This window comes from Pogoniulus pusillus, chromosome 13, assembly GCF_015220805.1.
Source record: "Pogoniulus pusillus isolate bPogPus1 chromosome 13, bPogPus1.pri, whole genome shotgun sequence".
NCBI lineage: Eukaryota > Metazoa > Chordata > Aves > Piciformes > Lybiidae > Pogoniulus > Pogoniulus pusillus.
The window spans coordinates 19,936,333-19,950,778 of record NC_087276.1 but is presented as its reverse complement, the minus strand read 5'-3'; the positions used below and the strand labels follow the sequence as shown (position 1 = coordinate 19,950,778).

The 14,446-nt window shown below is 56.4% G+C and overlaps 1 protein-coding gene across 2 annotated transcripts in view; it reads left to right on the top strand.

Moving 5' to 3' along the window:
- The first annotated feature begins 2,451 nt into the window (after window positions 1-2,451).
- Window positions 2,452-14,446, top strand: part of CACNG3 (calcium voltage-gated channel auxiliary subunit gamma 3) — a 29,301-nt gene continuing 17,306 nt past the window's right edge. The window contains exon 1 of one of the 2 annotated variants that reach the window (XM_064153329.1): window positions 2,452-2,903. In XM_064153329.1, coding sequence (XP_064009399.1) covers window positions 2,693-2,903 — 211 coding nt within the window. In that variant the 5' untranslated portion in view covers window positions 2,452-2,692. Of the gene's footprint in view, window positions 2,904-11,235; window positions 11,575-14,446 lie in introns of those variants that run through there. The other variant, XM_064153330.1, reaches the window with a different exon arrangement.

The following is a 14,446-nucleotide window of genomic DNA, read 5'->3' as shown; positions in this document are numbered from 1 at the left end:
TCCAGGCTCACTCCTGGGACTGATTTCTCCATGCAATGAATGGTAGCAGGAGTGCAGGGCTCGGTGAGGGGTGTCCTTGCCGCCAACCCTGGCAAGGGCCAAGGGGATCCAAAGTGGACTTTGCTTCTGTGTGAGCCTGCTTTGTGCAAAGCCTAGGAAACGGAACATGTGCTCTCTGCTCACACCTACACACGCTGAGTTAAAATAACACAATGGAGGCTGCAGCATCCCCCACTCGGGATGCAATTTGCAGCCCCTCGGCTGTGGGTGTGAGATATCTTTGCTGCCTCTGTGCAGGGTGGGGGCCGAGCAGGGTGCTGGCGTCAGGCTCTGCCCCACGCACTACAGGAGCTGGGTGACAGGCGGTGGGAGCTGTGGGGGTGGCAGGACAAGGGAGAGAAATGCCAGGGCTGAGGCAGAGATACCCCCGTGGTGCCCACCAGTGCACTCAGGGAGAGCACACCAGTGTGGAGCTTGTCTTGGTGTCCAGCTGGTGACACCAAGGTCAACAGCACCATGTGCTGTTGCCAAAGCAGATCACAGAAAATGGGCAACTCTAACCCCTCCCCAGAATGAAACCACAGGAACAAGCTTTGCGATTCAGCCTGGGTGGATGGTTCTGAGTGCAATCCCTGAGTCTCCATCCTCACCCTCAGAGCCACCAAATCCCAGCATGGTGGGGGCTGAAAGGGAGATCATCCAGTCCAAACTTCCCTGCTCAAGCAGAGACACTCGCAGCAGCTTGCCCAGCATCACAACGGCCAGGTGGGTTTGGAAGCTTTCCAGACAAAGACAGTGCACTATCTCTCTGGGCAGCCCGCTCCCGGGCTCCATCACTCTCACACCAAAGAAGTTTCTCCTGCTGTTCAAATGGAACCTCCTGGGTTCTAGTTTGTGCCTGTTGCCCTTTGTCCTGTCTCTGGACAGGGATCAAGAGTGTGGGACCAGACCTTTAGCTCTCGTTAAGCATTGAGAAGATTCCCTCTCAGGCTGCTCTTTTCCAAGCTAAATAGCCCCAGATCTCTGAGCCTTTCCACCTCATAGAGATGCTCCAGGCCCCCCAGAACCACAGGGTGCTGTTGGTCCCCAGTGCTTGAGCACTACAGCTCTCCAGGTAGGAACTCTGGAAAAGCAGGAACTGGTCCTGTTCACCCTGGAGAGCCTGGGTACAGCTCTCTCTGCTCCATTCTGGGCAAGGCTCCCTCTGCTCCATCCTGGACTTGGAATAGGGAAAGGGCTCATAACAGAGATGGAGAGCAAAGTGGGGTGACCATAACTATGCCGGGGGGGAGGGACGGACGGAAAAGGGGGCTTGTGGGGACTGGAGAAGAGATTCCAAACACATGAATAATCGTGGCATTGCAATCAGCTTGCCCTGCCTAACGAGTGTGCTCCAAGGGGATGTTTTTAGGGTGAGGAGGCTGCTGGATTTTCACACTCGGCACCTGAGGTTTTGGCGTCCCTCAGAATTCCCTGTTTTGCAGCTCAGGATGCAGCGTGTGTCCGTCCGGAAGCTCCCACAGCCCAGGCTCGGCTCCCGCGGCCCCTCAAACACCGTTAATTGCAGAGGTGGGTATGTGATGGGGGTTGCTGGAAAGGTCGCATGAGTCAGAAGCTCAAACGAGCGGCTGCGGAAACGTTGGAGAGAGCAGAGTGTGAGGGGCTGAACTGGTTTAACTGGGGGCAGACGCTGGGGAGGGTGGTGTGAGACCAGCACGACGCTCAGAGGCTCTTTGCCGGGCCGGGACTGTGACCGCACTAGAGCAGGGAATAACCGCGGGTGTCCACGGGGCAGCCGGGGCTGTGCCCCCTCCCCATCAGCGGGAGCCCCGGACTGGAGCGGATCCTGCAGGGAAGCGCTGGGGGTGAATGTCTGCCCCGCACCCCGGGGAAGCGTCTCCCGGGGAGGTCCTTGTCCCGGTCCCAGCACCCAGCAGTCGGATCTCCCGCCCGGTCCCCGGGGGCAGTTCTGATCTCCTTCCTTACTCTTGCTCGGCCTCGGTCCTAGCCTCGGAGCAGTCCCCGGCGGGTTCCGGCACCTGCAGTTAGAGCCCCTCGTGTCATCCCTGCTCCCCAGGACAGACCCGATTCCCGTTCTCGAACGGTCCCGATCTCTGATCGGTCCTGGCACAACCGGGTTGGGCTTGCTCCCGGTCTCTGTCCCCTAACCGGGACAATCCTCTCGCTGTCCTGGTCCCCGTGTTTCCCCCTCCCCATCCCAGTCCCTTCTGTCCCACTCCCCACCCCGGTCTCCGTGCGCCCCCCACGCCTCTCCTTCCCCCCCTCCTCCCATCCCGGTGCCCACCCCCGGGCGTTTCCCCACCACTGTCCGGGCGGGGGGCGGTTTCCCGTTGCTGCAGCTTCCCCAAACCGGAGGCTCCCCGCCCTCCGCTGCCCCCCGCCCCCGCCGCCCCCCGTCGCTGCCTTGGCCGGGCGGCGCGGGGGAGGCGCCGGGAGAGGCTCCGCGCTCCCGCTGCGGGCACACGGCGGAGCCGCTCCGCGCTCCCGCTGCCGCCGGTTGGGCCATGCCGGGCGGGCACCGGGGGGCTCGGCGGCCCCGAGCTCCGCCGCCGCCGCGGGGACCGGGCTGTCCGCGGGCCGCAGGGGCATGAGGAGCCGAGCGCGGAAGGCGGCGGCGGGCGGCGGCGCCGGGCCCTTCCCCTGCGAGCCGCCGTCCGTAGGATGAAGCAGCATGAGGATGTGTGACAGAGGCGTCCAGATGCTCATCACCACGGTGGGAGCCTTCGCAGCCTTCAGCCTGATGACCATCGCCGTGGGCACCGACTACTGGCTCTACTCGCGCGGCGTGTGCAGGACTAAGTCCCTGAGCGACAACGACACGAGCCGCAAGAACGAGGAGGTGATGACCCACTCGGGGCTCTGGAGGACGTGCTGCCTGGAAGGTACTGAACCACCCCCTCCCCGGACCTCCAGCTTAAAAGTTCAGGGAAGGGCAGGGCCATCCCGCAACCCCCCGCCCCGCAGTCGAGACCCCGGCTCCGCGGAGCATCGTCCTCTATTCCTCCCCCCCCCCCCCCCCCCCCCAACCCAGCCGCCTTACACACACCCCCGGCTGCCACTTCTCGGGTATGGACACAGCCCTTTGCTGCGAGAGGACCCCTACGGGTGGCTCCGACATGCAGGACGCGGGCGATGAATGGGGCAGAGCCCGGGGTGCTGGGTACCCTCGCCCCGTGCCCGGGCACCGGCCGCGTTGGGCATCCCCCCTACCGCGGCAGCACCAAGCAGACGGGAGTGGCGGACAGAGAGGCTACAGGTTCCTCTCCCGGCCCCAGGCTTTGCTTGAGTGCTTTCAGCTGCCCCCCAGCCCCTGCCCTTCCCCGAGGCTCTGCGGGCACCATGTCCCTGTCACGGCAGACTCATAGCACCCACGTTTCTGTCACTGAGCCCCTCACTAAGTGCCGGGTCTACTGCTGCTATTGCCCACCGCATCCTGGATCCCATCCCCAGGGACTGTGCCCCACAATATGTCACAACTGCCCCACGGCTGGGCTTGGTCCTCCATAGCTACCCCACGGCTGGGCTCAGTCCTCCATAGCTGCATGGCAGCCCTACGGTCCCTCTGCCCCACCACAGCTGCCTACAGCCCAGTTTCTGCTCACTGCTTCACCCCATTGCTTCACTCCAGCAGCAGTGCCTGGCTGGAGAGGCCATGACAGCTGCTGCCCTCCTGCAGCACTGGCCACACTTTGGGGACAGTTTGTGACCCAGAGCTCCTGATTGAGGCTAATACCAGCACCAACAAGCTGTGCTCAAACACGAGTGTGAACGGAGCCAGGTGCTGGCACTTGCGCAGCAAGAAATGGCTGATGGCACCACACTGGGCCATAACTTTTCAAAGTGGAATCAGCAGCTGGTGTCCTGTGTGCTTGGGAAGGGTCCTGCCCTGCTGTCCTTGGGGCTCTAGGGAGTGCCAGGCTCTCCCAGTCCACGACTGATGCCTGCAATGGTGGGGACAAGTGATGCGCAGCGGCCAAGCTGCGCCCTCACGTTGGAAAGTTCTGGGTGAGTCATGGCCAGGGATGCAGGAATACCCTGTCTGTGCCTGGTGCTCAGTTCCTTCACTGGGTGAAGTCAGTTGGAGGTTTTACATTGATTCAAGGAGGGTTTGGATCAGGTTCTAATTCCCTAATAAATAATTGGAGATAATCTGTCTCCCCTCTTGGGCTGAGTGGAACCAAGGAGGCAGTAGCCAGGGCTGTGAGGGATGGCAGTGGTGGGGGGTTGGTTTTCAGAGGGTGTTTTATGTTTCCCTCACCACAATAAATCATGGCTTTGGAAGGAGCTGGCAGGGGCCCCACTCTCCTGGTCATGGCAGACTCAGGAAAGGGTTTAACAGTACCATGGCAGAGCCGGGTGCTGAATCACAGCCCACCACTCTTTGCCTAGGCATGGGGCTGGGGGTTATGGGGCACACACTCTCTGTGGAGTCATTGCTCCACACTTGTGATCCCCAGACTCTGGTCACAGAATTCATTCTGCTGTGCCAGTGCTGTTTGTGCCCGTGGCACAGCTGAGGCCTCATGCTGGGTACAGCTTCATCATCTCTTGTGGGGAAGAATTTGGTGGGCAATGGGGGCTGTGACCAAGCAAATGGCACTGAGTTGGAGGCTGGGTGAGGCTCTCAGGGTGCGCAAGATGAAACTGCTGAGGCAGATGTGGTGGGGCTGCTCACCACCTTCCTGGATTTTGCTGGAGAAAGGAGCTGGTGTCTCACAGGCTGGTGACTGATGCGATGCTAGGGAGGGAGAACATCCCCCCACCCCCCCTCAACAGAGCTGTACCATGCTCACACAGAGTCTGGGTGGAGAAAGGACCATGCTGCAGCAGGGCTGAGGACTCCCAAGCTGAGGATCTGTGGCTGCTCTCACCAAGCCACTGCACCCAGCAGCAGGTCCTGTCCGAATCCCGCTGGTCTCACTGAGCCTCTGATTTCTGTACCTGGCTTGATAAATGGACAAGGCTTGCACTTCGTGACCTGTGCTGGAAGTGTTCTTGGTCAGTGCAGGTGGTGCACTGATGGTGCAGAAGACGCTTTTAGCTCCTGTGGTGCAGAAGATGCTTTCAGCACCAGGCAGCGCTCTCTGCCCGTCAGGAAGCTCCTCAGCCGTGACCTTTCCGCTGCTGATGGGGCTTTGAGGTGTGTTGCGGTGAGGGTTTGAGGACGGCTGAGAGCATGAGGACAGAGGGGTGAAGTGCTGAGCCCCGGGGCAGGCGGCTGGGGTGACCAGCGGGTGCATGCTCCATCACAGATGCTTTCACTCGGTGTCGGTCCCCGGCGCCTGCGTAGGAGCCGCCGGCACCACGTGAGCCTGCGAGGCCCACAGCAGAGAGTGGATAAATCTTCAATGAAGCTGCTGCAGCCCTGTGTGCAGACACCCACGGTGGAAAACACAACTCAGGGCTTGACTCAGTACCTGGAGCTCAGGCAGGCTTCCGTGCTGGCGGTAGCCTCTCTTTTAGACTCGAATGCTAGGTGTCCCCTTTTGCAGCATGTGGTTATCTAGTAGGTGCCTCCTCGTCCTCTCAGCTCAAACAGCCTTGAGAAGAAAAGGCTCAGGGGAGACCTGATTACCATCCACCAGGACATAAAGGGTGGCTGCCAGGACAGTGGAGACTCTGTTTTTCCAAGGAGTCCTATGGAAAAGACAAGGGGTGTTGGGGACAAGTTAGTGCTGGGGACATTACTGTTGGACCCCAGGGCAAAACGTTTCTCCATGAGAACAGTCAGGCATTGGAATCACCTCTCAAGGGAAGCAGCAGAGTCTTCTCCGTTGGACAGCTCAAAGACTCAGCTTGTCAGGGTGCTGGGCCAGCTCGTTTCAGCTTCACTATCACCTAGAAAGGTTGGACCAGGTGATCCTTGGGATCCCTTCCAACCTGGCACTGAGTGATTCTGTACCAGCAGTTGTCACCATGCTTCTCCCATGGCTGTTTCTCATCAGGGTTTTTCCTCTGTGACTTCAGGCACAGCCCTTCAGGGAGAGAGCTGGAGCTGAGCAATAGCTGCTCAGGCTTGTGTTGTTTTAGGGAAGTGGAAGAAGTTTGGTTTTCATCAAACTTAATTAAATTCAGCATCATTAAGAGCAGGGAGCTTCCTTGTCCTCCCCGCTGTGCGGTATAGATTGGGACTGCCTCCACGGTATCATGTGGAGCTGAAACAGGCAGAAGGAGCAGGAGGATCTGGCCAAAGCTGCTCAAAATACCATATTTTAAAGTGCTCTGGTACTTTTCCTTTCCTCCTTCATTTCCCTCAGCAGAACAAAGTCCTCCATTTCTGGAGGACCATGGGTGCTGCTCTGCCTGTCTCACTCCTGGGCGATGCAGTGTCCTGCCATCCTTTGGGGCCATCCTCAGCTGGGGTGGCACATGGAGTGGTTCGTAGGGGACCAAGGAGCCAGAGCTATCCTTCAGCCAAGCTGTCCTGCTTGGTTCTGTCCTAGTGCTCCTGCTCCACTGTCCCCCACAGCAGCAGCATTTCAGCCTTCACCAAGCCAGTAGCCCCTCCCTGCCAAACCTGGGGAGGATCCTGTCAGGATCACCATAATATCGTGCATATCATCAGCTGAGTCCTACAGCCCACAGGATCCTGCTGAGCTATTCCCACACCTGACCCACAACTCCTGCTTGGCCCCTGGTGTGTCTTACATAGAGGGTAAGTCCTGGGGACTTCAGCTGAAGGTCGTGTCCCTAGGCCTGTTGTGGCACTGAGGAAAGGCATGAACCTCTCAAACGTCCTTTGAACAGAAGAGATGATCCTTGGTGCTGCAGCTGCCCGTAGCCACCCTGGATGGTGTCCTGTTGTCTGCCTCTTGTCAGTCTGTTGACACCCATGGGTATCTTCAGCCCTCTCAGCTAAAGCCCCTTGAGCTCAAGCCCTCTGTGCTGCTGAGCATCAGGGTGTCACTACCACACCCAAACTGTGACTTGCTTTCCTAGCTCCTAAGGGTACCAGCTTGGACTTGGATGTGTAAAAATGGCCATCACTGAATGAGTCCCAACAGCCCAAACCCCCCTGACCCATCTCCATCACTCCAGTCTGGTCTCTGCTGTTTGCCTCTTCTGCCCACAATCATTTTACCGGTTCTTTGACACTCTCTGTAAGGACTTGTTGTAGCTCAATCCTGTTCCAGGAACAGGTGATCCTGTGCAGGAATATCCCACTGGATCACCATGTTCAGCCTCTACTCTCTCTCCCAGTCCTGTTAATAAAGCTCTGTAGGTTCTGCATAATTTGGTCTTTAGCTTCTTCAGGAGAACAAAATCAAATGCCCGCTGGAAGTCTCTATCTATTACCTTACTGATTTCCTTTATCAACTGAATTTGTAACCATGCCAAGAAAATTTGATGAGGTTAGGTTGGATAACTCTATTTTCCATGAAGCTGCTTGACGTTTGTTCTGTCCCCTGGTTCCTCTCCCACCACTGCCCACCTCAGCTGACCAACAGGCCATGCTGGGGTCATAGAATCCTAGAATGCTTTGGGTCGGAAAGGACCTTAAAGATCATCCAATTCCAAACACCCTCTTTGGGCAGGGACACTACTAGATCAGGTTGCTCAGGGCATCATCCAACCTGGACTGAAACACCTCGAGGGAGGGGGCAACCCCAACCTCCCTGGGCAACCTGTGCCAGTGCCTCCCCACCCTCACTGTCAAGAATTTCTTCTCAATCTCCAGTGTCAAACTCCCCTCTTCCAGCTCAAAGCCATCGCCTCTCATCCTGTCACTGCAAGCCCTTGTCAAAAGTCGGTGGACAGCACCATCACTCGTGGTGCTGGCCCAGCTTCTCCTGCCTTCTAGGAACTCTAAGAATGTCCAGGTTTATGAAAATCCATTTTAGATCTTGAGCAAAGCCCTCAGCCTTTGCTCTGAACACCCCTGGGAGAAGTTCTCTAGTCTGACTGGGTTCATGTTTACACTTAATGGTCGCTGTCTGGCATCCTCCTCAGCACCTGTGAGAACACAGGAGCCTGTTTGTCTGCAGTTAGAGAAACAAAGTAGCTGATGAATAAATGATTATGTCTCGCTTCAGCTTCGTGACTGACAGTTGCATCATCATGAGGAGTCCTTCTCTGGAGACTCTCCAGGCCCATCTGGATGCACTTCTGTGTGACCTGCCCTAGGTAATCCTGCTCTGGCAGGGAGGTTAGACTCAATGATCTCTGAAAGTCCCTTCCACCCCCTGCCATCCAGTGGTTCTATCATTCTGTGATCTGGAAGTGATTTACACCAGTGATGAAGCTCCTTTCTGCTGCCTAAAGAATTCCTCCTTGTCTTGCTTAAAGCTTTTGGTTGCAGGTTTATTTTGAAGTATCCTGCTAGCTTCTCTCATTGGCCACCTCCATCTCTTAACTACCACTTCCAATCTCAAACTCCTGAGTTTTAATCTTGTTGTGGCAGTTCTCAGTTTCCCTTTCAGCAGAGAACATGGGATGCAGGCAAAGGCTCTGCCCTTGCCCCTCGAGTAGCGATGTCCATGCAGTGGCAGGGCACCTCGGGACGTGTTTTAGTGGCCATGGTGGTGCTGGGTTGATGGTTATTCAGTGATCTTAAATGTCTCTTCCAACCAAAACAATTCTCTGATTTCAATTGTGCTCCTGCATCTACATTTTCCCACCCAGTTGGTTTTGCCTGTGGTTGCTTTTGGCTCTGCTGAGCTGAGCTGAGCTGGTTCTCACCGAAGGCGTTCAACTGGGCTGGAAGCAGCTGCTCCTGGACAGGCACCAGCTCTTCCCCCGCCTTCAGCTCCTCTCAGGCTCTTCTGAGTGAGGCCAAGCAGAGAATTTCCCCAAGGTGACAGCAATATTGTTTCTGTTAGAAAGTTATTATCTTTAATTTTTAAAAGCACCAAGCAAACGTCCCTGAGATTGCAATCACCCATGATGGAGCACTTCTCCTCACTGCTCATTACAGGGGGTATTTAAGGAGCTGCTCATCCTGTTCCTCTGTCTGCTTGGTGTCTGCAGCAGATTCTCATCAAAACCTGGCTTGGAATTGAACTCTTCTCCACACTGCTCTTGGTCCAGCTTGGCAGTGCTGCTAGGTTGGCAATGGTGTTCCTGCCACAGCTGCCAAGCTCTCCGAACGTGGCCACCCTGACCTCCTGCAGGCAGCTGCTGCAGCCCACTGACCTGGCAGCCTTGACATGGCTCCCTGTGCCAATGCTACCTCACATATCTCTGTCCCAGGGAGGCCCACCAGCTCCAGCATTGAAGAGAGCCCTGTGATGATGGCCATGTGGATGAGGGACCATCAAGATGGGCTGGAGGTGATGTGAGACAGGACAGGTCTGTAGTAACATGGGCTGAAGGTGATGGAGAGGGTGACAGGACAGGTCTGCAGCAGTGTGGGAGCTTTGGGCAGACAAGTGGGGAGCAGCTGTTGGCTCTTAGATTCATAGAGTTGTTATGGTTAGAAGAGACCTCCAAGATCACCAAGTTCAGCCTTCAAGTTCTTCATTAGGTGAGGGCTGGATACCTCGAAGTGTGTGATGGGAAGTAGACAATGGAGGCATCCAAGCTGCCAGTGATGGGTGAAGGTGAAGAGGGACCAGGTCCCTCTCTGAGAGCATCTGGTGAAATCCCCATGCTGCAGGTCTAGCAGCCCTTCTCCTCCACCCTCAAACAGCCTTTCCAGCAGCTCAGCAGAAGCCACAAACCCAGCACTGGGCTCACTTGTGTCACCAGGGCCCGAACAGGACTGAACAAACACCTTGATTGTGGGGCTCTGCAATGTGCCATCTATGATGCCCTTGGCTTAGGGGTCTCTGAGCCCATCTTGGTGGAGGATATGTTGATTAGGCATTAATCACTGTCCTCTGACAGAGGTGGGAATCAGGCTACCTGGACCCTCGTGCTGCTCCAGACCCATCTTCTGGTGGCATGTGGCCAAATGCCAAGAGCCATAAAAATCCTCTTGGACAAAGAGGGGCCCTGTTCTTCCAGGCAGCCCTGTCTCTGGCCCTCGCTGCTGTTGGGAAGGTGTCCAGAGAGGAGCCACGTGTCAGCTCTGCCCTGAGAAACTGCCCCTTGTATCAGGGGCTGCAGGCTGTACCCCCTGGGATGCTGCAGAATTCAACCCCTAGGATGGAGCAGAATTCACCCCTCTGGGATGTTGCAGAAATTCACCCCCCTGAAATGCTGCAGAATTCACCCCTCTGCGATGCTGCAGAGTTCATCCCCGTGAGATGCTGCAGAATTTACACCCCTGAGATGCTGCAGAATTCACCCTCTGGGCATGCTGCAGAATTCAGCCCCCTGGGATGCTGCTGTGTTTATCTGGATAAAAGTCCCCATTTTGGGGTGGTGTAGGGAGCTGGTTCCCACGTTGCCAGCGAGCAGCACGTGAGGAGCTGCTGTGAGCAGCTCAGAAAGAGGCGTTTCAGTGCTGCAGAGGCGTGGTGCAGAGCCTGGCATCTCCAGAGCCCTTGCTCTCTGATGGAGGTGGAAGTCTGAATGAGAATGAGGCTCCAGTGGCTTGGGTTTTTTTTTCCCCATGCAAGGTCACCATCTCCATTAGGGCTGTAAATAATTAGGGATGGCTAATGAAGTCAGCAAGGCTGGGAGGATGGCTGGGGTTTGGGGGAGGATGTCCCAAGGATTGATGCTTGACCCTGCTCTCCCTGTCCCCAGGGAGGCACGGGGCTGGCGCAGGCTGGCCGGGAGGTACCAGCAGATGATGCCTGTGGAGGTGGTTGGCTCTGCTGCTGGGAGTTAGGTGGCCTTTGGTAAAGCCCTGCCCTTCCCTCTGCACGAGTTTTGCCTTTTGTAACGTAAGGCTGGGAGGGTTCGTTAGTGCTCATCTCTTGCACGGCTGCTGGGGAGGTGCACAGTGCTGGTGTCACTGGTCTGTAGGATCCAGACCCGTCCCTGCCCCATGGCACAGCCTGGGCCATGCAGTGCTCTTTGGTTCAGGGTGGTGGTCCCAGTCTGGAGGGCTGGATGCTCTCCCATCACTCTTCACTATTTGAAACAGCCAGAAAATTTGCTTTGTTTTTCCAGCAGCACTTTCTGCTGCCCTCCCTGCCCCATGTTCACTTGCTCAAAGGAGAAGGGGTGGAAACATGCTCCTCACGATGGGATTTTGCTGCCTTTTGCAGCATGGGGTGGGACAGGTGGGCTGTGCTCGTCTCCTTCAGCTTGCAGAAACCCTTTGTGCATTTGACAGGCTTGAAAACACCTGAGGTTTCCAAGGTCCCGGTGGGGAGAGGCAGGAGGAGTGGCTGCGGCAGCTGGGTGGGGGCCGTTGCGTGGGGCCGGCCTCTACCGGTGCCTATTTCTTATCTTCTGGCGCCACAATCTCCAGACAGACCCAGCGTGTCTTGCTGCAGAGGCTGGCTCAGCCTTCCATGCCAGGTGAAGAGGAGCTGGGTTGGTTTATCCTACAGAGACAGAGTGAGGAGGGCATGCCAGGGCTGCGGAGGGCAGGAGTGAGAGCAGGAGCAGCACCTGGCTGCCAGCCCATCCCCCTCAGCAGGGCTTCTGCCTTGGCTTTTTGTGCTGAAGGAGGACTGGGCCGCCACAGGAGCCCCCTGGGTGGGCACAGGAAGCCAGGTGAGTGTGGTGGTGATGGTGTGTGACCTCTCAGTCTTTCCAGCAGCCCATGGGGCTGATCGTGCTTACAATATACCCCCTGGGGCCTGGGCAGTGGAAATCGATGACAAAAGGTGCCATTTGAGGATGACATTTGTGCTTGTGCCTCTCAAACCCTCACATTTCCAATTTCACTTGGTAATTGTCCCTTAATTACACCTTTATTCCCAGTGCCTGCCTGGAATCACAATGGGAGGGGAGAGGCTGCCAACAACCAGCTTCCCTTTAAGAGGTTAAAATCGGGAATTCCTTTGAGAGGAATGGGTTGAACTTCAAGAGGGAGATTCAGACTAGAGACAAGGAAGGGATGTTTTGTGCTGAGGGTGGTAGACTCAGGCCAGCACAAAACCCTCAGATATATGATGCCAGCAGCAGAAGAGCAGCCACCAGCTCATTACTCGAGGTAGAGACACCCCTAGGCTGAGCTCCTGTGCATCCTAGGGCCATGTGCTGTGTGGCTTCCCTGTTTGTCCCAGCTCCCTGAAGTGAGAGACAGAGGTGTCAGCGCTCCCATCCTGCAGCCATGTCCTGCAGCACAGCAAGTGCTTGGCTCCAGGGAGCAAGTGGTGCCATATGGTGTGGCACTGGGCTGTGTGGTGCAGTATGCTGAGCTGGGCAGAGGGACCATGCAGCAGAAGATCCCTCTCTGTCCACGCACACAGCAGCCACTTCTGTCACTGGTGTTTGGGGGGTGTGAGCTGCACTCCAGCAACTCAGTTCCTAGGTTGGTTATCCCAGAATCCCAGCACAGTGGGCACTGGAAGGGACCTCTGGAGATCAGCCAGTCCAAACCTGTTGCTTAAGCAGGGACAGCCACAGCAGCCTGCCCAGGATTGCAGTGTCTAGCTGGAGTTGGAATCTCTGCAGAATAGATGCCAGAACCTCCCTGGGCAGCCTTCTCCTGGGCTCCAGCACCCTCACACCAAAGAATTTTCTCCTGTTCAGATGGACCCTCCTGGCAGTGCTGTGTCTGTGCTGCTCACCAGCAGGTCTCACAAACAGAGAGCAGCTTGCTTGTCCCAGCAAGGGCTTTTCAGGTTACACAAGTTCAGCCACTCATAGAATGGCTTGGGCTGGAAGGGACCCTAAAGGTCATCTCACTTAGGCATTACTTGCAGCATCGGTCTGGACAGAAATTCCCCCTCCCAAGGATGAGGAAAAGCCTTCCAGAAAACAGCAGAGGCAGAACATCCCTTTGGAACTCAGCAGCTTGGTTCCTCATGGTCCAGGTCTCACCATTGTGACACAACGAGCTCTGGCAGCTGGCTGGGTGGCAGTGCTGGCACTGCCCACACAGAGCCTACTTCCAGGGCTGTGCTGAGGGCTGTGAAACCCCCCAGCTCCAGCTGAGCACCTGAAAGCAGCAGGAGCCTGGGAGCTGCATCTCTCCAGCCTTCCTCTCCCCGTCTGTAAACTGGGATAACATGACCAGCTCGGTGCAGGATCTGGAGCAGGCTCTGAAAGGCTGCTGTACTGCTAGAGCTGAGAGCCCAGGCAGGAGAATTGACTCCTTCTGGCAGTGCCAGGGCTGCAGAGTGGGCAGGGGAAGGGGAGCCTTGGATCGAGGTGTCCCACAGCCTGCCCATGGGCAGGAGAATGTTTGGAGGGCCTGGGGATGCTGTTTGCAATGTGCTGGTGGTTCTTGGTGCTGCAGAATCCCAAAGTGGTGGCTGATGGACTGGTTGTGCTATCTTCCTGTACCCATTCTTACCACTGCCCCTGCTGAGGAGTTTCCAAGGGCAAAGCCCTGGCCAAGGCAGCACAGTAGATCAAGATCTGCCTGATGGAAATGGCTCCAAGTTTCTGGAAAGCTGTCAGGGCAGAGGTGGGCACCTCTGTTTGCTGGAGGAGAAGGCAAGGTTGGCATCACTCACTTGTCCACCAGCAAAGTTCTCTCCTAAGCCTGGAGGACAATTCCTTCTTCTCCCAGAAAAGGCAAGAGTGACACTACAGTGCTACTCCTGAGCACCACTTCCCCCATCTGGGGGCTGGAGCTGCTCCACGGGGCTGTCATCCCCTCCTGCAGATGGTGAGGAGGCGGCTGAGCCTCCGGAGGCAGTGAGCTAAATCCAGTGGGGTTGGAGCTGCTGCAGGACCTGCAGAGTGAGCAGGGCTGAGCTGGACCCCAGCCCCCGGGCTAGGGGGCTAGGGGCATGGCTAGGACTGGCTGAGTGGGGGAAAATGGGAACCCGAGGGTTGGCAGCGCAGCAAATGCTACACAGCACCCGGTGGGCTCCCTGGCATAAATGGGCATTGCTGGGACGAGTTCCTTTTGGTACATCAGCTGAGAACTTCAGGTTGCAGTGAGGTGGGAGTTGGTCTCTTCTCCCTGGTGTCATGTGATAGAAGGAGAGGAAATGGCCTGAAATTGTGCCAGGGCAGGGTTAGGTTGGACATGAGGAAAAACCTCTTTGCTGCAAGAGTGGTCAGGGACTGGCACAGGCTGCCCAGGGGAGTGTTGGGGTCACCATTCCTGGAGGCAATCAAGAAACCTGTGGCCATGGCACTTGGGGCCATGGTTTGATGGCCATGGTGAGGTTGAGTTGATGGTTGGACTTGATCTTAGAGAGCTTCTCCAACCAAAACCATTCTATGCTTCAGGTCATGGTTAAATGTCCACGGTGGTCTTAGGGTGATGGTTGGTCTCGATGGTCTTAGAGGGCTTTTCCAGCCCCCAAAAACTATCATTCTAATAATGAATTCTATGATTCCAATAATTCTAAGACTCTAATAACTCTCTGGGGAGGGATTATCTCTCTCTCTCTAAAAAGGTAGGTCCTTGAGTGGCAGCCACAGAGCTGAAGTTCAATGCTTACCTTCAAATCAGTGCTAT